Source organism: Gorilla gorilla, chromosome 3 (assembly GCF_029281585.2).
Source record: "Gorilla gorilla gorilla isolate KB3781 chromosome 3, NHGRI_mGorGor1-v2.1_pri, whole genome shotgun sequence".
NCBI lineage: Eukaryota > Metazoa > Chordata > Mammalia > Primates > Hominidae > Gorilla > Gorilla gorilla.
The window spans coordinates 24,780,504-24,806,355 of NC_073227.2; the positions used below are offsets into that span (position 1 = coordinate 24,780,504).

The following is a 25,852-nucleotide window of genomic DNA, read 5'->3' on the forward strand; positions in this document are numbered from 1 at the left end:
ATGTTCTCACTCATAGGTGGGAATTGAACAATGAGAACACATGGACACAGGAAGGGGAACATCACACTCTGGGGACTGTTGTGGGGTGGGGGGATGGGGGAGGAATAGCATTAGGAGATATACCTAATGCTAAATGACGAGTTAATGGGTGCAGCACACCAGCATGGCACATGTATACATATGTAACTAACCTGCACATTGTGCACATGTACCCTAAAACTTAAAGTATAATAATAATAATAATAATAATAATAATAAAAAGACATTATTAAAAAAAAGGAAGCTAGATCTCCCTCAGGATTCCAGGATCTCATTTCTATCTGTGATTTTTTTTTTTTTTTGTATTAAATACCTCCATGTCATGTTTCAAGAGTCTCTTTGGGTTCATGGACCAAATTACAAACCATAGTACTATCAAAAACATTCAAAACCATCTCATCAGATATTCTTTTTTTTTTTTTTTTTTTTTTTGAGATGGAGTCTCGCTCTGTCACCCAGGCTGGAGTGCAGTGATGCAATCTCGGCTCACTGCAAACTCCGCCTCCCGGGTTCACGCCATTCTCCTGCCTCAGGCTCCGGTGTAGCTGGGACTACAGGTGCCCGCCACCACGCCTGGCTAATTTTTTTTTTTTTTTGTATTTTTAGTAGAGACGGGGTTTCACCGTGTTAGCCAGGATGGTCTCGATCTCCTGACCTCGTGATCTGCCCGCCTCGGCCTCCCAAAGTGCTGGGATTACAGGCATGAGCCACTGTGCCCAGTCTCATCAGATATTCTAAACCAGCATAGCAGAAAGACTGGAAGGCAATCACACCATGGCAGACCTGATCATGGACACACATGGAGGCTCTGCAGTCCCCAATTCATGGCTGTTCTTTTAGAGGATCCACAGACTATTCCACAGATCTCCAGATCAGACTCCACAGAAGCCCTGACATCAAAGATTCTCAATGGGTAGTAAAATAGAATAAATACTCAATTACAGTGATTGTCCAATGCTGAATGTTAGTTAACACCTTTGCAGGGTTACGGCTGGGTCCCAGGCTCTCTTCCTCTCCCTCATTCTCCTTTCTTTTTGGGCCTCTCCCTTCTTAATGGTCTTCAAGATTTTAATTACCAGATACTCAAAAGACTCACAGCTTACATCTAACTGCCTTTTTGACAACCCTCAGTGTCTCAAATGCCCTGAAATCCAACACATAAAAAAATAAACAGGCTGGGCCCTGTGGCTCATGCCTATAGTCCCAGCCTCAGTCCCCAGGAGGCTGAGACAGGAGAATCACTTGAACCTGGGAGGTGGAGGTTGCAGTGAGCCGAGATCTTGTCACTGCACTCCAGCTAGGGTGACAGACCGAGATTCTATCTCAGAAAAAAGAAAAAATAACAAACAATCAAAAAATACAGCTCAATGCCTCCTTCCACTTAACTACCCATGCAAAAGCCAACTGAAATATTCTTCCTGTCCATACTCAGTGAAGGGGGCCAGCATCCAGCCTACTCTACAAGCTAAAATGCAGAAGGCATCATTGTCACCCCCATCTCTTGTGAGGTGTCCTTATTCAATTTAATCATCAAAGTGTGCTAATTTTTCTTTCCTAAAATCTTTCAAATGCATTCACTTTTCTAAGGGATCTTTCTTTCAACAGCTTCCATTGCTTTAGAATATTATAAGTTTTATTTATTCACTGTGTATGTTAAAATATATTAAAGGCAGGGTCTTCAAATAAAAAAAATTACCAGAGAGAAACTCTCCACAAAAAAGCCCCAGGCACAGATGGTTTCACAGGGGAATTAGGGCCATGTAAGTTCTCATAGGAGAATTCTACACAACTTTTAAAAGTGAAATAACTTCAGTGCCATCCAAATTGCTTTGGAGAAAGAAAAAAAAGAATATTACCCAAATGGTCATGAGGCTCGGATATTAGTAACACTCAGCACTGACAATGACATCATATAAGAGGGAATATCAACTGAATTTCTCGTTTGAATCCAATTCTCCTTTACAATTACAAGAAATTGTAAATAAATATCAGCAGTAATTGATGTGGCCCAGTAAAAGGAGTGGATTTTTTTTTAGAAATGAAATAATGATTAATTAACAAGAAATCTATCATGACGAAATTAGTTTTACAGACGAGAAAATCAGCATGAAGTCAAAGCTCAGACCTGCCACTTACTGGCTATCTGGTCTTGCCCAAGTTACATAGCCTGTGAATGTGGGTTTTCTTAACTTTGGAGTGAGAACAGTAATGATACCTAGTTCTAAGCTGGGCAAAGATTAAATGAGTTGATGCATGTAAAGAAATTAAAATACTGCCTTGAGCATCAGTTGCACCGAATAAGCATCAATTATTCTTATTAATATACTTACTCATAATAATAAAAAAGAGAAGAGTAAAACCATCTCCTTGGACATCAGAGATAGATACATTCGATAAAATTCGACATCCATTTTTTTTTACTTTAAATAGCTCTTAATAGAATAAGAATAGATATTACCTTAACATGAGAAATATGTCTATCTCAAATCACAGATAATCACCTTGCTTAATGAAAAAATCTAGAAGCATTCCTATTAAAGTCAGACACGAGAGAAGGATGTTAATTATCCTCACTATTATGTAACATTTTTTCTGATGGTACTAGCCAATATAATTAGTCAAAAGAAAGAAATAAGATATAAAAATTTTAAAAGACTTAGTAAAATCATTGTTATTTGCAAATGATATAAAAATTTAGCTAGAACATCCAAGAGGGTAAACTAAAAAAATTATAAATATTAAGAATATTTTAAAGGTGTCTGGGAATAAAATTAACATATAGAAGTCAATAACTTTCATAAGTACAAACCAAATCAATTAAACTACAAAATGGAAGAAAAGGCCCAATTTGTGATCACGAAAGTTATTAAGAAATGGAAAATATGTACATATATATGTCTAAATATATGCATATGACCACACACACACATGTATCTATACATACATACATATACACACACACAAGAAACTCTCAAAATGTTACCAAGAGACACAAAAAAGATCTCAAAAAGGAGTTCATTGGAGAAGCTATCCAAGATTTTGAACGGAAAGACGAAACATCATCATAATAGCAATTTTCCCAACATAAATTTGTAAATTTAACCAGATTTCAATAAATACCAACTAATTTATGTTCAAATTAGATAATCTGATCCCAAAGTTCAAATGAAAAAAAAAGTCACAAAGATTACAAATCCTGAAAAGAAGAATGATGAGGTTATACAAATTCTAACAGATGCTAACATATATTATGAAGAAATAATAATTTAGCAAGTGTTATATTGGATTAAGAACACAAAGCCAAAAAATACAAAGAATAGAGAACAGGAATTGGAATACAGAAATGGGCTCGAATACTTAAGGTAATTTAGAAATATGCTAAAAATAATATTTCAAATCACTGAGAAAAGGATGTATCAGTCAATGAATAGTGTTTGGGCAACTGAGTAACTAAACAGTTTTCTCTCATTTTGTAACCCCTAAAATTTCAGGTGGATCAGTTATTTAAACATAAAGAAAAAAATGACCCCATTTTACAGGTGGCATTAGAAAACATAGAAGAATATATCATTATTATTATTAGCTCAGAGGCCTGTTACTAATTACAAAACATAAACCAGATGACATAGGGAAAATACCACATCATCTCACACAAACGAAAACAAAAATATTCAATGGAAAGCAAACTTAAAGTTAAAAAAAGAACTTATGAACTTGTAATGCAATTTTAGTATATCACAGCAAAGATGTTTCTTTAAAATATAACATCCTACATATCTGTAAGGAAAAACAACCCAATTAAAAAATGGATTAAGTATACGAACAAACAATTCACAAGAAAGAAAATAAAGTGGCTCTTAAGTATATAAGATAATAAATATCTCCTGTCAGACATACATATTAAAATGAAAATGAGATGCTATTTTTCACTGATAATAGTGAAGAAAATTTTAATAACTTCTAGTTCTTGAAAAGTGGGAAAATAGTCATTTTCATATGCTGCTGGTGTAACTGAAACTTGGTACAACCTCTATGTTGAATAACTTGAAAATATCTATCAGAATTACAATGTATATATCTTTTCATCTGGCAATTCTACTTCTAGAAATTTCTCCTACATATTTAGTTTTTTAGTTGCTCCTGTGCAAAATCAAATCTGAAAAGATACTTATACATCATTGTGAATAGTAGAAAAATATTAGAAACATCCTAAATGTCCATCAATAAAATACAGGCAAAATGAATTATGGTATATCTTTAGAGTCATAACCTTCTCTAGGATATATTTCTATTGCTTTTATAAAGAATGCCACTGCTCAATGGTTAGCACTGCAGACATAGAGTGTGTGTGTGTGCGTGCGTGTGTGCATGCGTGTGTGTGCGTGCGTGTGTGTGTGCATGCGTGTGTGTGTGCATGCGTGTGTGTGTGTTTAAAGCAATATATGCTTGTATATTCATGGAATATCTCTGGAAGAAAATGCAAGAAACTGGCAATGTTAACTGCCTCTCTCTAGAGAGGGGAACTGAGTGTTTGGGAGGCCGAGGCGGGCGGATCATGAGGTCAGGAGATCGAGACCATCCTGGCTAATGCGGTGAAACCCCATCTCTACTAGAAATACAAAAAATTAGCTGGGTGTGGTGGCGGGCACCTGTAGTCCCAGCTAGTGGGGAGGCTGAGGCAGGAGAATGGTGTGAACCCGGGAGGCGGAGCTTGCAGTGAGCTGAGATGGCGCCATGGCACTCCAGCCTGGGAGACAGAGCAAGAGTCCGTCTCAAAAAAAAAAAAAAAAAAAAAAATTTACATCTCAGTGATAGCCACGGGAGGCAGAGAAACAACAGAAGGGTAAACTGATGATTATGTAAGATAATTCAACTGACGAAAAATACTACAAAAAACAAAACAAATGATGAGGTGTGAGAGAAAATAACTAAGGTAGAAAGGCTGCCTAAGATAAGCTAATCAGGAAAGACTTCTTGGAGGAAGTCACATTTGTCTTGCAATCTGAATAATAGGGAGCCAGTCATAAAAAAATTTGGTTAGAGTATTCCAGGCAGTGGGATGATGATGATGACGATGATAATCATAAAATAGCAAATATTTATTGTACGCTTACTATGTGCCAGCTTTATCATGAACACTTTTCTGGTACTATTTTATTTAATGCTCTCAATTACTCATTGAGATAAGAGGCTATTATTATCCCTGTTTTATTGGTGAGGAAATTGAGGCACAGAAATGGTAGGCAACTGCCCAAGCCTCTACAGCTAGTTAAGGGTCCTGATGCAGCAAGTGCAAACTCCCTGGCATGATAAGAAACTTGGTATGTTGGAAAAGCAAAAATCAGGCCAGAAGTTGGGGGCAGGGAGCACTGGAGCTTCAAGGAGATGAAGTTGGAGAGGCTAGATCCCGTAAGGTCTTGCAGGCCAAGCTAAGTATTTTGGATTTCATTTGGAGTGCAGTGGGCTGTCACCAGATGATTTTCAGCAAATGAATGGTTTTAAGGTTCTCCTTCGAGGAGTGACACAGCTTGATCTACATTTTTTAAATATATGTGCTGACATTAGCATAGGGATAAGAGCCTGGGTGATAAAGGGTGGCCTTGAAACCTGGGATTTTGAAGTCTCAGATCAACAGGGATGGGAGGTATCATGGAATGAGTCCAGGAGGGTTTTTGATCCCATTATGCTTAAGCCCTGAGTAGTTTTTGGTGTTCTCGATCCATTGCATCTGTGGGCAATTTGGCAAAAAAAAAAAAAAGCCTGGTCATCTCAGTAGAAATGACTTCAATCCAGGTCTTTGATCTCTTAGGAGGTCAATCCAGATCTCTTAGGAGGTAACATTTTTGCAGCATGATAGTGAGGAGGGCACTAGGGCAACATGGGATGTAATCCCAGCCTGGCGGTTTACCTTCTGCACGAAGTTAGATGAGTCCCAGGACCTTTCTGAGCCTCAGTTTCTTTTTCTGTAAAACTAGGCCATTAACACCTCCCTCTCAAATGTCTATTTAGGATGAAATGAAGCCAACTTTGTGCCTTGCCCTGGTAGGACTCCAAGATACTAGTTCACTGCCCTTTCTTCTCCATTGAGAGGTATGTGGTGGACACTTTTTAAATTATATTTGTTTTCCCTTAATTATGGTAAACACTTATAGCTGTTCCAAAATTCATTATCTAGATCAAGACCAGGGACATTAGGTTCATATGCCTTCTTCTCTTTCACATATTTGTTTATTACTACCTATAGTGTGCCTCAAACTCTGCTAGGGACAGACGATGAGGCCATAGAATCTACAGTAACAGTTGCTGTCTTTAAAGCACTTGAGTTTTCTGTATACAGCAAGATGGTACCTGGGCAAAGTGGAAGAGTGATCAGAGACCAGCCACAGAGAAGGGTGTTGACTGAGTTCACTAAGCAGTGAAGCCAGCCAGTTCCTTTTCTGATTTCAGGCTACTTCCCTGCCTATGCCTTAAATCAAAAATAAATTCAAACAACTCCCTTCATGCTTTGCCCTCCCCATTTTCCTGATATACTGTTTTTTTTTGTTTTTGTTTTTTAACCATTCTAGACAATTGGGAAGACTGTTTCCTGGGAGCAACGGATCTGAGCTCCATCTTGCACTTAACTTGCAATCCCTCGGCTTTCCCTTAGACTGACTGCCAATTTCCCATCTTACCATCTCTCTTGACTTTCAGTGTCTTGTTAAACAATTTCTTTCTCTTTCTCTAGTGCCTGAGACTGGGAAATTACTTTCTTTAATCTAGGCCCTATTTGTACACTTAAGGCCAAAAATTTTGGCGGCATCTGTGGCTCTGAAATTGTTTTCAGTTAGAATTGCTCTGCTGAAATACTGTTTTTGTTTATTTTGTATATATATGTATTTGTTGTTTTGTATATATATATATGTGTGTGTGTGTATTTTTTTTAATGTGCTGATAGTCATTTTCTTTGGCCTGACTTCAGAAATCACTGATTTCTAGACACTGACATGTCTGTAACTTATGGTTATTCACTTCTTTAAGAGTTAACTGCCTTAATTCCCTTATCATGTAGTCATATGTACTACTTTTCTATCTCCAAATGCAATTAAAAGTGCCCTTCGGGTGTTCCAAGTTTTAATCATTCTCTGTGTGCCGCATTCCCATGGCTCCAAAGGGCTTTCTCTGCCTCCTCTCAGATGGGGCCTTTCTCCAAGAAAGAGGAGGCGGAGAGGAAAAGAAGGAGGAGGAGGAGAAGGTGAAGGAGGAGGAAGGGAAAAGTAAGAATGAGATCTGACAGCTTTGTTTCAGAGGAGGAATCCCTCACCTTCTCTAAAGCACTGTCTCTCCTTTATGGACCCATGCCAGGGTTCCAGTTCTCAACCCCACGGTGGAGTGGTGTAGCAGGTTCTAAGAACAAGCCAGGCCTGAGCCCAGGAAAACATTGCTGCGGGATCAGCTTTGTGGCCTTAGGCATTGATGGATTTGTATGTGTAAAAATGGGGATAATGATACTTATCATTTCATTAGGCGCATATAGTTCCTAATATATACATAGAGGGAACTAATGGTATTATGATAATTGTTATTCTGGTGGGTCCTTGGGGACAACGGAGCTGGTTTCTGAATCAGACTCATGTTACAGAGCTCAATGCCGGTCCTTTCCAAACTGCCTGTGACACCTGCTCCTCCAGCCTTTGACTAGTGGCCACTTACCATATGAGCTCGATAACCCTTGAATTGGTCTATATCCCAGTCAATGAGATGAGTCATGCACTCCCAGTCAATGAGATGAGTCCACTGGTCATGCACTATCAGTCTACCTGACAATGCCAAACAGTTATAGTAGTCTTAAAGTTCTTATTCTCATTTTCTGAACTCATGACAGATTGGTACCAGACAGTTTACCAGCCAGCAGTGACCCATGGGCCGCAATTTGAATAGCAGCTTTTATGCTTAAGTCTTTTGAGGATTTATAGTATGCTGGGCATTGATTGAGGCATAGGAGATTTTCTGGTGTGGCTTCTGCCTCCTCAGAACGTCAGGGCTTAATGAGGGTTTCTTGCGGCTCTGTCAGAATGCATGAATGGTGAATGGTATACCTGGATTCCAGCCTACTGTGATCACCAGTAACTATGGGTCATCTCAATCTCTGAGCAGGGATTCCTGTTTCATCCTCAGGCTCAGCTTGCCATTTAGGTGGTAAAGGGGGTTGAATTGTAATCCCTTCTCCTGTCATGTAACCAAGGGAAGTACCCTGGCTGGGAGTCAAAACCTCACAAAAATAAGAAACAAAAAACCTTGGCCGGATTCCAAATGCTGACTTCGGCCACACTCATTCTGCTGCAGGCCACTTTATGTCATTCTGATGGAGGTCATTTTCCAAAGCTAATTGCCCAATTCTTTTAGGCACTGGACTATACTCCTGTTGCTATCAGCGGAAGCTACATGCAGGGACCAGTGTTCTTTAAAGTATAACAATAACAACAACAAAAATCTTCATTCACTTGGGAAATTAAAGGTACGGATCAAAAACCACTACTGTGAAACCTAAATGCTTTCACACTCAGTTGATGATACTGCTTATTTGAAGATTTAGACTTACTTAACAATAACAACAACAAATAGCCTATAGATAGTATCAAAAATATCCCAATGATAATGATTATACATATGTGATAACACTTGTACTGGGGAGAGGTGCCAAATACAGGCACATGTTCCAGCTCCCTCAGGCCACACTTCTTGGCAGACATCATCAATCAGTCGCTCCTTCTCTTCTTTCTGATCTTGCGTGCAGCATCAGAATCTCAGCATAGAATTCAAAGCCGCAACCAATGTATGGACTTGGCTTCCTGGAGTAGTAATTTACAGTTTAGGAAGTGCTTGTCACATGCATTATTATTTTCACCCTCAACCTGTAGTTACTGTGATTCAGAATGGACATAATTATTCACACATGAGAAAACTGGGGTGCTGAGAAATTAAGGCAACTTGATCAATATAATGTAAAAAATAAATGGCAGCAGTACAAATTGAGTCCTGATCTGCTGCACTCAGAAAGTACAGGAGGAGACTGGCATTTATTATGCTTCTTCTGTTTGCCAGGCTCTTTCAAACTGTGGTCCATCTAATCTTCATGCCAAACTTTTGAGACATATTATTCTTTCCAAGTTTCAGATGAAAAAAATTGGATTCGGGGAGCTTAGGAAACTTGTTCAAGGTTATTGTCGGTAGTAAGGGGAAGCATTAGGATTTGAACCTACATTTTGCTGACTCCAAAACACATTTATTTGTCTTCTTATTATTATTCCTATTATTAATGCCTCTGCCATTCAGCCTTCTACTTGCAGAAAACATTGTTAAGAGCAGGACATGACAAAGGTGTTTAGGGGAGTGGTATTAATGACACCAACAATTTGAACATGACTTCCTCGCTCAACATTAGAGAAATGATTAAACACATCATAGCACCACACAGGCATATTTGTAGCTATTTTATGGTTAATGATGACTATGCAGAAACATGCAAGTGTTTACTAAATAACATTAAGAAATTGTACGTAACCTGATTGCATTTGTGCAGAAATTATGCATCTGAATGGATAAAGAGGAAGAGAACACACAAAGAAAATATCTTTTGGCTGAGATACAGGATAAGATGTTTTAAAGTCACGTAAAACATAATGCTTAAAAAAAATAACACTCCACTTTCAGCATTGGACCAGTCTTCCAGACAGAAAGTCAGTAAGGAAACATTGAACTTAATCTGCACTAGAGACCAAATGGACCTAATAGATATTTACAGACCATTCCATCCAAAGGCTGTAGAATGCACATTCTTTTCCTTGGCACATGGATGATTCTCAAGGATTGGCCATACATTAGGCCAGAAAACAAGTATTAAAACATTAAAAAAATTGAAATAATATGAAGCATCTTTTCTGACCACAATGGAATAAAACTGGAAATCAATCACAAGAGGAATTTTGGAAACTATACAAATACATGAAAATGAGACAATATGCTCCTGAATGACCAGTGGATCAATGAGGGAATTAAGAAGGAAATTGAAACTTTTTTTTTTTTTTGAGACGGAGTCTCGCTCTGTTGCCTAGGCTGGAGTGCAGCGGCACAATCTCAGCTCACTGCAACCTCCGCCTCCTGGGTTCAAGCAATTCTCTGCCTCAGTCTCCCAAGTAGCTGGGATTACAGGCACCTGCCATCACGCCTGGCTATATTTTGTATTTTTTTAAATAGAGATGGGGTTTCACCATCTTGGACAGGCTGGTCTTGAACTCCTGACCTCGTGATTTCCACCTGCTTTGGCCTCCCAAAGTGCTGAGATTACAGGCGTGAGCCAGAAACATCTTTTAAAACAAATGATAATAGAAATATAACATACAAAACCTATGGATACAACAAAAGCAGTACTAAGAGGGAAATTTATACCTGAAAGTGCCCACATCAACGAAGAACAACTTCAAATAAACAACCTAACAATGCATCTTAAAGTACTAGAAAAACGAGAGCAAACCAAATCCAGAATTACTAGAAGAAATAACAAAGATCAGAGCAGGAATCAATGAAATTAAAATGAAGAAAACAATGCAAAAGATCAATGAAATGAAGGTTGGTTTTTTTGAAAAGTTAAACAAATTAGACAAACCTCGAGCCAGATTTAAAAAAAAAAAGACAGTAGAACCAAATAAATAAAATCATAGTTGAAAAAGGAGACATTACAACTAATACTGCAGAAATTCAAAAGGTCCTTAATAGCTACTATGAGCAAGTATGCCAATAAATTGGAAAATCTAGAAGAAATGGACAAATTCCCAGACACAGGCAACCTACCCAGATTGAAACATGAAGAAATCCAAAACCTGAACACATCAACAATGAGTAACAAGATCGAAGCTATAATAAAAAGGCTTTCAGCAAAGAAAAGCCCAGGAGCTGGTGGCTTTACTGCTGAATTTTACCAAACATTTAAAGAATTAATACCAATCCTACTGAAACTATTCCAACAAATAGAGGAGGAGGGACTACTTTCAAACTCATTCTCAGAGGCCAGTATTACCCTGATCCCAAAACCAGACAAAGACACATCATAAAAAGAGAAAACTACGGGCCAATATCACTGATAAATATTGATGCGAAAATCCTCAATAAAATACTATCAAACCAAACTCAACAACACATTAAAAAGATCATTTATCATGACCAAGTGGTAGCTATCTCAGGGATGCAAGAATAGTTCAACATATGCAAATCAATCAATATGATACATCATATCAACAGAATGAAGGACGAAAGCCATACGATCATTTCAATTGATGCTGAAAAAGCATTTGATAAAACTCAACATCTCTTTATAACAAAAACCCTAAAAAACTGGGTATAGAGGAACATGCTTCCACGTAATAAAACCCATACGTGACAGACCTACAGCTGGTATCATACTGAATGGGGAAAAGTTTTAGTCTTTTTTTTAAGATATGGAACATGACAAGGATGCCCACTATTATCACTGTTATTCAACATAGTACGGGAAGTCCTAGCTAGAGTAATCAAACAAGAGAAAGAAATAAGGGGCATCCAAACTGGAAAGAAAAAAGTCAAATTATCCTTGTTTGTCAATAACATCTTATATTTGGAAAAACTTAAAGACTCCACCAAAAAACTGTTAGAACTGATAAACAAATTCAGTAAAGTTGCACAATACAAAATCAATATAAAAGTCAGTCACATTTTTCTATGCCAACAGTGAACAAACTGAAAAGGAAACCAAGAAAGTAATCTCAATTACAATAGCTACAAATTAAATAAAATACCTAGGAATTAACCAAGTAAGTGAAAGATCTCTAAAATGAAAACTACAATGTATTGATGAAAGAAATTGAAGAGGATATACAAAAATGGAAAGATATTCCATTTTCACTGATTGAAAGAATCAATATTGTTACAATGTCCATACTACCCAAAGCAATCTACAGATTTAATGCAATCCCTATCAAAATACCAATGACATTCTTCACAAAAACACAGAAAACAATCCTAAAATTTATATGGAGCCACAAAACACCCAGAATAGCCAAAGTTATCCTGAACAAAAGGAGCAAAACAGGAGGAATCACATTATCTGACTTACACTACAGAGATATAGTAACTAAAACAGCATGGTACTGTCATAAAAACAGAGACATAAACCAGTGGAACAGAATAGAGAACATATAAATAAATCCATAGTCTACAGTAAACTCATTTTCAAAAAAAGTTCCAAGAACATACATTCAGGAAAGTACAGCCTATTCAATACATAGTACTGGGAAAACTGGATATCCATATGCAGAAGAATGAAATTAGACCCCTATTTCTCACCATATACAAAAATCAAATAAAAATGGATTATAAAATTAAATCTAAGCTCTCAAACTATGAAACTACTAAAAGAAAACAATGGGGAAACTCTCCACGACTTTGGACTGAGCAAAGACTTCTTGACCAATACCCCACAGGCACCCCAAAAATGGACAAAAGAGGTCACATCAAGTTAAAAACTTTCTGCACAGCAAAGGAAACAATCAACAAAGTGAAGAGACAATCCACAGAGTGGGAGAAAATAGTTGCAAGCTACCCATTTGACAAGGAATTAATAACCATAATACACGAGAAGCTCAAAACACTCTACAGGAAAAGATCTGATAATCTGATTAAAAATAGGCAAAAGATCTTAATGACATTTCACAAAAAGAGACATGCAAATGGCAAACAGGTATATGAAAAGGTGCTCAACATCACGGATCATCAGAGAAATGCAAATCAAAACTATAATGAAATATCATCTCATCCCAGTCAAAATGGTTTTTAGCCAAAAGACAGTCAATAACAAATGCTGGTGAGGATGTGGAGAAAGGGAACTTTTGCAGACTATAGGTAGGAATGTAAATTAGTGCAACCACTATGGAGAATAGTTTGGAGGTTCTTCAAAAAACTAAATATAGTATAATCCAGCAATCCAACTCCATTCCTAAGTACCCAAAAGAAAGGAAATCAGTATGTCAAACAGATAGCTGCACTCCTATGTTTATTGCAGCACTGTTAACAATAGCCAAGATTTTGAAGCAACTTAACTGTCAACAGACAAATGAATAAAGAAAATATGGCACATATACACAATGGAGTACTATTCAGTCATATAAAAGATGAGATTCTGTCATTTACAACAAAATGGATGGAACTGAAGGTCATTATATTAAGTGAAATAAATCAGGCACAGAAAGACATATATTGCATGTTCTCATTTATCTGTGGGAGCTAAAAATTAAAACAAATGAACTGGAGATAGAGAGTAGGGATGCTCACCACAGATTGGGAAGGGTCAGGGTGGCGGAAAAGGAGGATGGTTAATTGGTACACAAACAGAGTTAGAAAGAATTTTAAAAATCTAGCACAACAGGGTGACTACAGTAAAAAAAAATTTAATTGTTCTTTTTAAAATAATTAAAAGAATATGGATTGTTTGAAACACAAAGGATAAATGCTTGAGGTGATGGATACTGTATTTACCTTGATGTGATTATGATGCATTACATGCCTGTACCAAAATACCTCATGTAACTTATAAATATATACACCTACTATGTACCCTGAAAATTTTAAAAATTTAACAAAAAACAGAAGCATTTGTAACCTAGCATTAAGAAAATGTGGCCAAAGGAAATAGAAAAAGATAATCATTCATTAAAAAATATGTTTTCAATACTTAGAAGAACGCATTTCCAATATAATGAAAATACCATAATGACATTTAGAGTAAGGATTAAATACTGATTTAGAGCAAGTAGAAGAAATAATATTAGAATAAAAATTTAACATCGGGAGCTCTGAGTATTTAAGTGGGAATCTGCACCCTAGAGAGATGTGAGGGCCTCATACCATGTTGCTTTTTATTTTCTCAATGCATTCAACTCTTTTGTTCCTCAGATTTCATGGTGAAGTTCTAGGTAGTGATTTTAGAAATGAATCACATGTTTTTTTCTAGATGCTGTAGGGCAAATGAATTCAACTGAGTTTTATTTGTGTGGTTCTTATTGTTGTCATTTGAAATTTTGCCTTCCATTTACCAAACCATCCATCTGCCAAGCATACACTCAAGAGATATCTACTGGGTACTTACGTGTCTTCACATTGCTCAGAGTCTAGTTCAGGAGACAAACGAGTGGGGAGACACTTCTTATATGGGACCTGCCAAGAGTTAATCCTGAGACTGTGCACAGAACTCCCAGAGCACTGGGGAGAGGCTCCTACCCCAGCTGAGAGTCAGAGAGATAGTCTCACAGGAGTTGATAGATGAAGGAATCCTGAAGGATGAGAAGGATTTAGCCTGGGAAAATTGGATGGTGAGAGAAGGGTAGCAACAGTGTTCCAGGCAGTGGCAGTGAGACATGCTGTGCAAAGGCATGGAGGCAAGAGAGCATGACCAATTTGGATTAACTGTAGGTGGTTTGTGTGGTCCAGGATGGAGTACTAGCTGGGGAAGGGGCATAGAATGAGGCTGGGAGGCAGCAGAGGCAGGATCATAGAGGGCTTTGTGTACAAATGAAAGAAGGTGTGGTGAAGCAGAGCAATTGATTAATACACTGAAAAATTCAGGTCAAATTTAAGTAAACAAGTAAACAAGTCAAATTTAAGCCCCCTGCTGAGACTGAGGATCATGATATCCTTAGGAAAATTAGGAGAGGATAAAAATTCTGGAATGACCTGAAGTCCCCAAATGAGATTGACAATATGAACTGGAAGCAGACTTACTTGTAACAGTATCTTAAATTCCTTTGAAAAAGAGAATGTGCCTTAGGCATTCTTGTAAACATCCCGCTCCATCCCTTTTGTGACTAAAATATAGTAAGTAGATGCCACCAAATTCTTGGTTAGCTAATTGATGTGAAATTTATGAATGAAAGCAGACTACCCCAAATCATCAGAGATGTAGACAACTGTATAAACCAATGCCATTCCTACTGTTTCTTGCATTCTGTTCAGTGAATGCAAGGAATGCCTACTCTATTGTTACAGGAGATAAATGAACATGAAAATGGCACATTGTACTCAAATGCCAGCCTGGAAGTTTGTGGCAGCTTGCTTTAAATGTGTAAGGATATGATTTCTGCATTGTCCACCCGTCTTTTCTTTATATTGTTGGAGATAAAATACACATCAATTACTTCTCCAATTTTAAAATCTTATTCTTTAAAGCTATTTAAAGAAAACATGGTTGTTGCATACAGTAAACATTCACATGCAAGAATTTCATATTAGAAATTTGAAATGATGGCAATTTCAAACTGAGTTAGAAGAAGCTTTCATTTTGATGAAATGAAAGCCAAGAATTAAGGGAGAAGGATCAACTCCCGTGTGTTTTGACCCATGGAGTCCTTCTCATGAGCTCTGCGTACAGGGGAATTCAATGAAAGATTCTGATGTGCTCTACCCAGAAAAGAGGACCAGAAGCATTTACAAAGGTACTTTGGTGAATGAGTAATGAAAGCTCTGCGTGCATTTATCCCACTAGAACCTAGCGAGAGAGATGATGTAGCCCATTTCACAGATGAGAAAATGAAGGCTCAGAGAGGTCAAGCAACTTGCCCAGGGTCACACAGCTAGTAAGAAGAGGATGTTCTCAGATACATACTGTTTAACTTACTCCCAAGCCCATGTCACAGTGAGAGGGTGCTTGTCTTGACCATGCTGTTACTGGAAAAAAAAAATCTCTTGAATTGTATCACTCAGCCAGGGTGTATTGTTTTGGCTCAAAACACCTACCTGTGTTGGTACCTAAAACAAACTTGAAACTTATATTTTAACTATGTGAAACTTCCTAGAGCTCCCCAAGTCACTAACACTCTCCATCCTTCTCTGACCCCTCTCACAGTGACCCTCTCTTTGGACTGTCCTCTGCCTTGTCTGCCTGATGATCACCTACTCAACTTTTAGAATCAATCCAAGGGCCATCTTCTCTATGAAGACTTTGCAGCCTCCTTCTCCTATCTTCTAACAACCTCTCTGTCTTTTGTGCCTGGAATCAGATCATGGGTCCAGATCCCTGAACTGCCACTTACCAGTTCTGTGACCTTGGGAAGTTACTTCTCTGTGCCTCAGTTTTCTCTCCTGCAAAATAGGACTAAAAATAGTTCTTACCCCATATGGATGCTGTGAGTATTTAAAGAAAAAAAAAAGAAAGACGAACGAAAGAAGAAAGAAAGGAAGGGAGGGAGGGAAAGAAAAAGGAAGGAAGGAAGGAAGGAAGGAAGGAAGAAAGAAAAAGTAAGTCCCTGCAAAGCATACAGCAGCAATGCCTGGCACATAGTAAGTGCCCCAGAAATGTTAGCTAGTGCTATGTTTCTCACTGCACCTGGGAGCAATTTCTCTCCAAGAGTGTATTTGTTTTTCTTTCTTACATTCTAGGCAGTGATCTCCTTGAGGGCAGAAACCTGGCACAAAGAAAGTGTGTCAGAAATGCTTGTGAAATGAACAATGAATAAATGGGCAAACAGGATCTGGTGGGAACTGACAAGGCTCCACAGCCAGGTCTCATTGACCCGGATGGCCCAATGCGCACTAAACTGCACTGCCTTCTCGTGGTTGCTGAATTGGATCCCTTCATAAAATGCCAGGCGGACAACAGGACTTCTGCTTCCCAACAAACAAGGCAAAGGACACATTTCCGAGTTCCTGGCTTGCTTCTCCCATTCTAGTGCTCAAGTTCCAGCACCAGAGAGTGCTGCTTACTGAAAGGTGCCATCTCCCCATGTCATGGAACAATTTTCCCCAGAACACTGAGGACATGCTTCGTGAAACCCACCACCCGGTATCGGAATACCCAACAGCCACAAAATAATGACTTCCCCATCCTGCAGGTCCCTTCCCAGCTCTGGCTTGGATAACTACTGCAGGGACACTCAGTCAGCAAGCCACAGCCCCCTCCAGAGGTCACAGAGGCAGCCTGTAGAGGAAGTGAGACTGCACTGTGACAGAGCGCCATATCTGCAGGCTCAGCGGCTTCCAGCCATAGCTCCACTGGGACCACCGAGTCAGCCATCATCATACCTCTTAGCTCGGGGCACCTCTAACCTTGTCATGCTGGGATGCGACAGGAGGGAACGACAAGAGGGAACAGCAGGTGATTTGATAACCCAAATCAAATGACAATAGTTGTTCTTGTTGTTGCTTCAAAAGCACCAGGTCACCAGAGCCCCCTCCAAAGTGCTGCTGGCCAGCGTCTGTGTTCAGCCCCATCATCTGCATTCACAATGTCCACAGCTCGGCCATCCTCAGGGTCTCGCCTGCTCCTCCCTCCAAGGGTGAGAGCTGCCTTCGGTCAGCTCTGTGTATTTCCTGACTGCAGGTCTCCGTGAGAATAATCAGAATTTCACTGGAATAAATGAACTTGTTTTGACGAAGCTAGATGGCTGTAATTGCCTACTTTCTGCTCTGCTTAATTTTGTTATGTTAGACACTGCATATTGAAATTTCAATGGCTGGAGCCTTTAAAATCTCTATCCATCCTTTCCAAAGCAGGACGCATCAGTTTTTAAAGTTCTTCAACTGCATAGAAGGCTTTGGATTCATATTTACCAAAGTATCCATCTGACCTCTTTTTCTGATACTGGGAGTGGCATTGAAGCTTCTTGTTACCTTATTTGCACAATACTTCAGTTGACCTTCTGGGGCTTGAGGCAAAGGCCAGGCTCCTCAGATGGATGTGGAGGCTTCAGATCTTAAGGCAACTTTATAAATGAATGTATTTTGTGACTGCTCCGCTGTCTTAAAAAAATTAGATGATAAGGCTACTAGAAGAATCTTAAATCCCAGTTCTAAATGGAAGAAATGACCTTTGTCTGTCATTCTCAGTGACCTACCCCATATGGATAACAACCATGGAAGCCCATGTTCACTGCTTTTGGGCAATGAGTTTGAGATCTGCTCAGCCATGACCTGTCAAGTGGCCCATGTCAGCCCGAAGGATTTGTGACTAGGATGCATGGCTTCTATACTGAGCTGCTCCTTAAGACCTGAGGATCATTCCCTGGGCTATCTCTGGCTTTGCATCTCCCTCTATTTCAGCACGCTTCACTGGAACCACAGCTGACCACATCCCACCAGCCTGTGACTACCAACTGAGGACAGAGGCCATTGCTCCACCATGAAGCCCAGCAACTGGAAAACTGCCAGGAGTAATGAGTGAGTGAAAAAGAATGGAACGAAGGCAGGGAAGGTAAATAGCTACTGAATCACGATGCACAAGTCAGGAAATAAAGTAGCATTAGACACCCCCAGAGTGAGAGTAGAGAGTCAGTGCTGTGTTTCTCTACGTGGCTCCAGCACATCAAACAATGATGGGTACACAGAAGGTCTCAATACATGATGAGACTGAACACAAATGAGGCACTTTCTGTCCCCAGGCCCTGTGCTAAGCCCTTTACATGGATTTTCTGACCCAGTCCTGGAACTAAACCCTACAAGGAGCTGATATTATTTTTGGCAAAGTGAATGAAGGCTTACTGATAGATGCTGACTGTCTAGCGAAGGCAAGAAAGATATGACCCAATTCCTATCCATATCATCAGTCTCCCGTGCTCACTAGCAAGAGAGCAGCATTCTGCAGTGAAGCGCATGGATTCTTGGGTCAGGCTGCCTGAGTTCAAGTCCCAGTTCTGCCACTTGTGTGTAAAGCTGGGCAACTTACTTCACCTACTGAAACCCTCGGTGCCTCACTTGCTACAGGGATGGTAATGGGGCACAGGGTCCATTATGAGACTACTTCAGTCACAAGATACATGGCAAAGAACCTGACATGCAGCAAGCACGGTGTTCGTGTGGTAACCTCAAAACACTACTCCCTACTGCCCAAACCCATACATGATTTCCTTGCTATCATTGTCAGGAGAGGGGTAGTGCCTTCTTTCCCTTTTACAGGTCTGACCTCAGTCTTCATGGGCCACAGGATGTGGGGTACCTGGTGGGCCTTGACCACAGGGTGAAAGTCAACCATTTACAGATGACAATAAGAGGAGTGGGGAGAAGCAGGAAGGAAATTTGGTGTTTATTCATCTGTGTTAAATGCAGCTAAAAGATGTAACTAAGAATCTGTCCAAGATCTTGCTGTAGGGTGAGTGACCAAGTCTAGGATAGACTTCAAAGTCCCAGCTTCCTATGTGGGGTCAGCTGAGGACACACAGTGTGGGACTTCTTTATCTGCAGGAGGAAGAGCATCTTCCCTGTTTTAAGCAAAAACTCTCCTGTTCCCTGACAAGACGATATGCCCAGCAGTACAGAGCAGCCTTCTGGATTGTGGAGAGAACAACTTCATAGACCATCACGCCCCAGGCCACCCACCCGCACTATGTCAGTTGCTCCGCAAGAGAGCCATTCTGACTGCGGAGACCAGAGGTTTGGGAAGATGTAGCCCCAGCTACCCTGGCTGGGAGCACCCGCCGTCCGCCCACACTCCTGGGCTGACTTTGGTTTCCCTCTGAGCAGAGACCATTGGGCTCTTTAGTGGTTCAGGGCCACCACAATGGCAGGGGTGTTAGGATGGGTGGGTGGGGAGCACAGCTGATTCTGGCTCTTGTCAGGCCTGGATTTGGCTCTGGGGCATCTAGGCTGTAGAGAGGAAGAATCTCCTTCTTTTACCCACCACCAAATCTGTTACATGTTGTGCAGAGAGTGCTTACGAAGCCTTAGAAATATCTGTGTTTCAGCACGGGATTGGATTTCTTCAGGAGACTCTATGGGGCAGTATATTGATTCTCCTAAGGGGTGACCAGTGCCTGGGTGGAGGCATTGGGGTAATGAATTCACCAATAACCCATTTGAACTTGAGACAACCACAAGGGAAGCAGCCACAAAGCATTTTGCAACAATGGGACATTGCTAGCCTTTGAATAATTAATTCCAAGAGACATACAGATATAGGACTCAACCCTGACAAATTCCAGGTTTGATGCTTTGTTAATTAAACCCTGTCCTCCATTGAAAACACACACACACACACATACATCTGGTACAGAACATAGACACTGCTATATCACCAGTACCTCATTTTAACTTCTTGGTTCAGGATGCATATAAACCTCTGGAGTACTTTTCAAACTCACCAAAAAATAAAATCATTCGATTGATCTTACCCTGAGGTAGTTGAGGGTGAAGTTTGTTAGCCCCATCCTGGTGATGTTTTTGGACAGCTGATCCAGGACCTGAGGATCTTGTGCCTAAATGGAAAAAAAACCCCACATGTATTTTATCACTACAGGACGGTCCTGAGAAAATCTCAGACTGTGCTACAGCTGCTAAGAAATGCAATCTCGACATTGTTGATTTTATTTGGAGGGCAGGCTGCTGGAGGTAATTTAATTTACATTTTGAAGACACTTGCATATAACACTCAAGGATATTTTCAGATCAATTGTGCAAGACTGGGGAAAAACCAAACTGCTCAGATGTGCTTTCAGTCCTTGGGAGAAATGACGTTACTTCCTCTTGGAGAGGCCTTGGCACTCGGGTCTCCAGCCTGAGTCACAGAACTCTGCCAGGAGAGCTGCAGGTCTAACGCCCTCATTAGAGAAGCCAGTCCCCCTGGACTGGGCAGATCCATGCTTCAGGACTGGCCTTTGTTTCCTGCTGTGATAACGGTGGTGTTTTTACAGCTTGGGGTTGAGGGCTGTATTGGAAAACTTTGCCACTGTCTTGAAATACACACACACACACACACACACACACACACACACACACACAAAACACACACACACACACACACACACATATATATGGAGAGACAGAGAATTCTCACTCTCCTCCCCATTAAGCTGAGTCTGGAAATAGATATCCCCAACAATTTTTATCCTGCAGGACTGTAAGAGTAAGTATCACATTTTCCAAAATGTCAGCCACATTTTAAGAAGGGATATAAAGTATCATGGGCCACACCAAATGTTCTGTTTGGCTAGAAGAAAATGGAAATTCTTTCTGGGATCCATTTTAAAATTACTCTCTTGGTTGATATTCTTTCTTTCTGTTTGCCTTTCCTTCTTCCTTAATTGATATAAGCAAATTGGCACTAAACAGAGGGAGATGGAAGTAAACATCCCCTTGTCTCCACGTCTGCCTTCATGAGACTAGATTATACTAATGTGACTTATTCTTTTCTGTACATGCCTTTTCTCATAGTGATACTACCAATTGGATTTGTGTATATAAATAAAAAATGCAGGAGAAAACAGAGCATGTCAGTTTCATGTCAATTTCCTAAAAGAGGTCTTCCCTGACATTGAGTCTATATTTATTAAACCACTCTTATGTGCTAGGAAGCATTTGTTCTATCAAGTAGCCAGGGTCAACCTCAAGGAACTTACATTTCAGTCAAAAGACAGGAAAGATAATAATAAAGAAATGCAAAAATGTTGTTCCTGCTGCTGTGGCTACCGATGACGATGATGAGAGCCAATCGCCAAAACCTGTAGAGGACACACTATGTGCCAGGCATTGTTCTAAGTGCTTTACAGTCATTAACTCTTAATTCGATGGTCTGAAACATGCTTTATTACTGTACCCATCTTATAGATGAGGGACTAGAAGCACAGAGATGTCACATCATTTGCCCAAAGTCACACAAGAGCAAGGGTCCAACCCTATGTGGTCTCAATCCAGGGCCCAGGTTCCCAACTGTTATCCTTTGCTGCCTTTTAGTCTATTTTGAGAATAATAGAAGTGAATATTCCAGACTTCCTCAAAGAGAGTGGAGAATGTAAACTAGGCTTTAAAAACCAAGGGCTTGGAGCATAAACAGCCAGAAATCATGGAGCAGGAGAGTGGGCTGCAACAAAAAGCATAAGGCTAATGGGAAGGGCAGAGCTTGTGTTAACTAGTCAGAAAGAGGTGGCTGACAACTAATGCGTGGAGAAATAGCCGGGAATGGGACAGCTGGGAGACAAAGTCAGAACCACCTCGGGCAAAATCTTGATTTTGCTACTTTTGGGCTAAAAAACATGGGGCAACTTACTGATTCTCTGAACCTCAGTTTCCTTGCTTTTAAAATAGGAACAATACTAACTCAACTCTCTGCCTGACTGTGAGGATTCAATATCATGAGATATACAAAATGTTTAGCTCAAGGCCTGGCAGAGTAAAAAAAATCAGTAAATGGTAGTTACTGTTATGCTATTTTCTTTTGATTGTTCAGGGTCTTTAAAATTAGGCTTATGAAGTTTGATTTTGCTCCAAAGATTTTCATGGAAGCATCATGTATTACAGAGGAGAGACTTAAATTTAAGTTGATGCCTTTGACGACTTCTTAAGAGATTGCAACTGACTAGCTCCTACTTAGATTTAAAATACATCTCTAGACCGGCATAGAACCCACCCTTGCACCTAATTTGTGCTCAATAAATTTGATGTGATTTATGGTCAAACAAAACCAAGAGAAGCCCAAATATTCCACTTCAGATTTAGCACTGTGATCAGGGAGGACCAACTTCTGACACAAATCTGAAGATACAGGAGTCCCATGTCTCGTCAGATGGTTCTAATCAAAACTGGAAACTGTTTTTCTAACTTCTTGTTTTATTTCATTCCCCAGTTATACATAACAGGTTTATTAGCCCCAAGCAGAGCAGTACTTGATAATGACTGGATGGAATTTAAGAAAAGTACAAACTGTTTATTGAAGTAACCTCAATTTGGAGTTCAAAATAATAAAATATAAAAAATAGTCTCACAATGTACCGATCTTGGAAACAAAAAGGGGAGAAAAGGGCCTGTGGATTAAAACGGTTGAGAACACAACTCAATATTTAGAGTTAATTACCTAAAGCGTGACAACTACTGGAATTCTTTCACAGAGAGAGGACTGGGTTTTTCCCCTTGAGTGAAATGAAGGAGAAAAAAAAGAAAAGAAGGCAAAACAGAAATTAAATTACTTACATGCATGGCTAGGATGCTTCTCGGGACTAACTCTCGGTATTGTCTAATGGTAAAGTGCCATGTTTTTATTCTCATGAGATCATCAAAGGTGAACTCCAAGATCAGTCTGCCTTCTGTACATACCTAGAAGTGACAAACCACATAGTCATTCATTACGCACTTTGTGAAAGCCACATTTTGTAACTCACATAGCCACTCAGCGTGGTCTCCCTTTCTGTCCTTGGGCAGTGCTAGCTCTTGGTAAAGATGTGACACAAGTGATGTGTCCACTGCACACGGTACAAATGTCAGCTCTAAAATCAGTGGGTTCAAGTGACTGTACAGCTGCTTATTGGCCATGATGTGCTAGTAATTCTACTAGTTACTACTGAAACTCTATGACCCTCAGTTTCTTCATCTGTAAATATGGAGATAAAACCCATCTTATAGTGACATTGGGTCAAAAAGTTTTCCTCCACTTTCATCATGCTTCAACCATAGAGGCTTGAGCTCTTATTCTAATCTTGGTTATCCTGCTCTAGGACAAAGTACCCAATAAACTCATTCATGGTTAAGTGTGAGTTACTACAACTTGATCTGACTGGAGGAAGTTTTTATTTCCAAAACGAAATTCCGGAGGGCAATGTTTAACCCAAGGCAGTTATTATCAGTTACTGACATGTAGAAAATAGAAGCATGGTGGAGAGTATATTCCTTGAATCTCAGCATATCAGCAATGATAAATTCTGCTTGCATAAAAGGCCAGTCTTAGGGGGATGGGACACTTTATCTTTCTAAGAATAATATATATTATTAATGAAACATAATAGAATTTTGAAGGTCTCTTCCTTGATAATCAGTGACAGAGTAGCATTTTAATCTTTTTTTTGATATTCATAGCATTTTTAGCATGTAGTTCCTATTTTATTTACCATTCCTTTCACTATTAACAACTTTGAAGTGAAGGAAAGTGCTATGCAATCACGATCCACTGAGCCTATTTCAACTATGAGCTAGGAAGTGGTGGTAGTGTATTGGTTCAATTTAAATAGTTACAACTCATTAATCAGACGATTTCTGCCTTAGGAAAGCAGTACAAAATAGTGGGCGGATACTTTGGCATCAGAGGGTACTGGATTTGAATCCCAATTCTACTTTTTACTCATTCTGGAAATTTGGGGAAAATCTAATAAATTCCCCAAATTCCAGTTTTTCTCACTGTAAAATGGAAATAGAAATATCCTTGGGTAAGAATGTTAGGAAAATTTATTAAATAAAGTTATGTATGTAGGCTACCTGGAATTGTGCCTGGCATGTAGTAGGATAGCAGTAAATGATAGCGCTACAGATAAAAAGAATGCTACCCAAGAAAACACAAAGCGCTAGACCAGTAATGGTCATCATGTGCCACCTGAGACCTAGGGCTTCACTAGCGGCGGCTTCTCAGGGGCTCTGCTGGGAGGAGCTGGGCCTCCATCTTGGCTTTGAGATCGTCATTGACTTTCTGGATTTCACTAAGCAGCTTTGATTTTTGTCTGTTTTTTACTGCATTGGGCTTCTGATCAAGCTTTTTGGAGAAAGATTTCCTAGGCTAAAAACAAACATACAACACTCCAGACACTTGAAAAAACACACTCAAAAACAAATAAATGAATAAGTAAAAATTAATTAACTGAAGAGAGAATGTAAGTATTTGTAAAACTATAGTCCACGAAGTTAGTGAACAATTTATATCAGCCTTTTACGAAATATTAATAATCACTTTCCTCTTTGGAAATGTAACACAAAACACCACCACTTATTGAATTGCAACTTGGTCCACAGCACTGGGTTGGGTGCATTCCATGCCCTCTAATTGAAGGTAACATGTTCTTTAAGCAAGTCAAATGCCAGTACAGGAGAATTACTAACAAGTGTTGATGGGACACTGCTCGAGAAAGATGCTGTTAACGTGTGCCATCTTTGTCTTATCAAAGATCTCAGAAACACTGTGGGATAATTATTGATAATCTGGGTGAAGACCTTTGCCTCAGATCCAATTAGCAGGATCTGTGGGTAATTTCAGGCATGTGGGCACATTGCCTCGAAACCCCTTGGCTGTGTAGTCTTCAGTGCCTTGTTTCTGGTGTCTCAGCCATGAGAGTTGAGTGCATAGAAAAGGGAGAAGACTTCGGTGCCCCCAAACCTCTCCCCTTGAGCATCATCAACTTTGGAATTAATTTACCAAGACATTAAAAAGAGTTGCATGGAGATTAAGCCACACAATTCCCCCTGGGGTGTCGGCATGACAGAAGCCACCTGTGGTGACAGCTTTCACAAAAGGGAGGTAGCTATGGGGAGCCATCAACAGTGAAATGTCTTGACAAAAACACGACAGGGATTTTGGATGCTATAATCCTTTTTAAAGGGGGAGATTATTGGATATTTAAACAAATATTAGCTTAGTTAAATGTCAGTGTTTAAAAAATTATCTAATATATTTGTTTTGCATTTATGAACCACAAACGCAGGGCAGGCGAAGGGTCTGGTTTACTTCTACTGGGAGAGAATTTCATAATGAGAAGGCATGTATGTAGTCCTCTGACAGATTACTCAGTTGGAGCATCTGTAAGGTCAACTTAAATTGTGTCCTTTGTTCACGGTAACAGAGCGAGCTAGTTGGGGACCTTTCTTGCAGTCAAATTGTCATGGGCCTACAAACGGAAAATTGCAGCAGGCCTTGGGCTCCTCCTATTTTCAGTCAAAACCAAGGGTTTAACTGGGGTATACCATGTGCAAGGCAGGAATCCTTAGAATCAAATCTGAGTTGACTATGCTGGATGTTTTCTTTAAGGAAAAATAAATGACTTATTTGAATGCAAGGACAGAGGAGGATTTTGGT

At 39.6% G+C, this 25,852-nt stretch overlaps 1 protein-coding gene and 1 long non-coding RNA gene across 14 annotated transcripts in view; one reads left to right on the plus strand and one right to left on the minus strand.

Annotated features, from left to right (window-relative positions):
- LOC134758301 (uncharacterized) overlaps positions 1-25,852 on the plus strand; it is a 222,307-nt gene that overhangs the window by 169,162 nt on the left and 27,293 nt on the right. The gene's annotated exons all lie outside the window — the stretch shown is intronic.
- The window catches only part of LDB2 (LIM domain binding 2), a 393,312-nt gene that overhangs the window by 61,300 nt on the left and 306,160 nt on the right, over positions 1-25,852 (minus strand). For 11 of the 13 annotated variants that reach the window (XM_019025618.4, XM_055385453.2, XM_019025621.4 and 8 more), the window contains exons 4-5: positions 22,993-23,115; positions 20,202-20,285 (exon numbers count right to left, since the gene is read on the minus strand). In XM_019025618.4, coding sequence (XP_018881163.3) covers positions 20,202-20,285; positions 22,993-23,115 — 207 coding nt within the window. The remainder of the gene's footprint in view (positions 1-20,201; positions 20,286-22,992; positions 23,116-25,852) is intronic. The other 2 variants (XM_055385448.2, XM_055385454.2) reach the window with 1 other exon arrangement.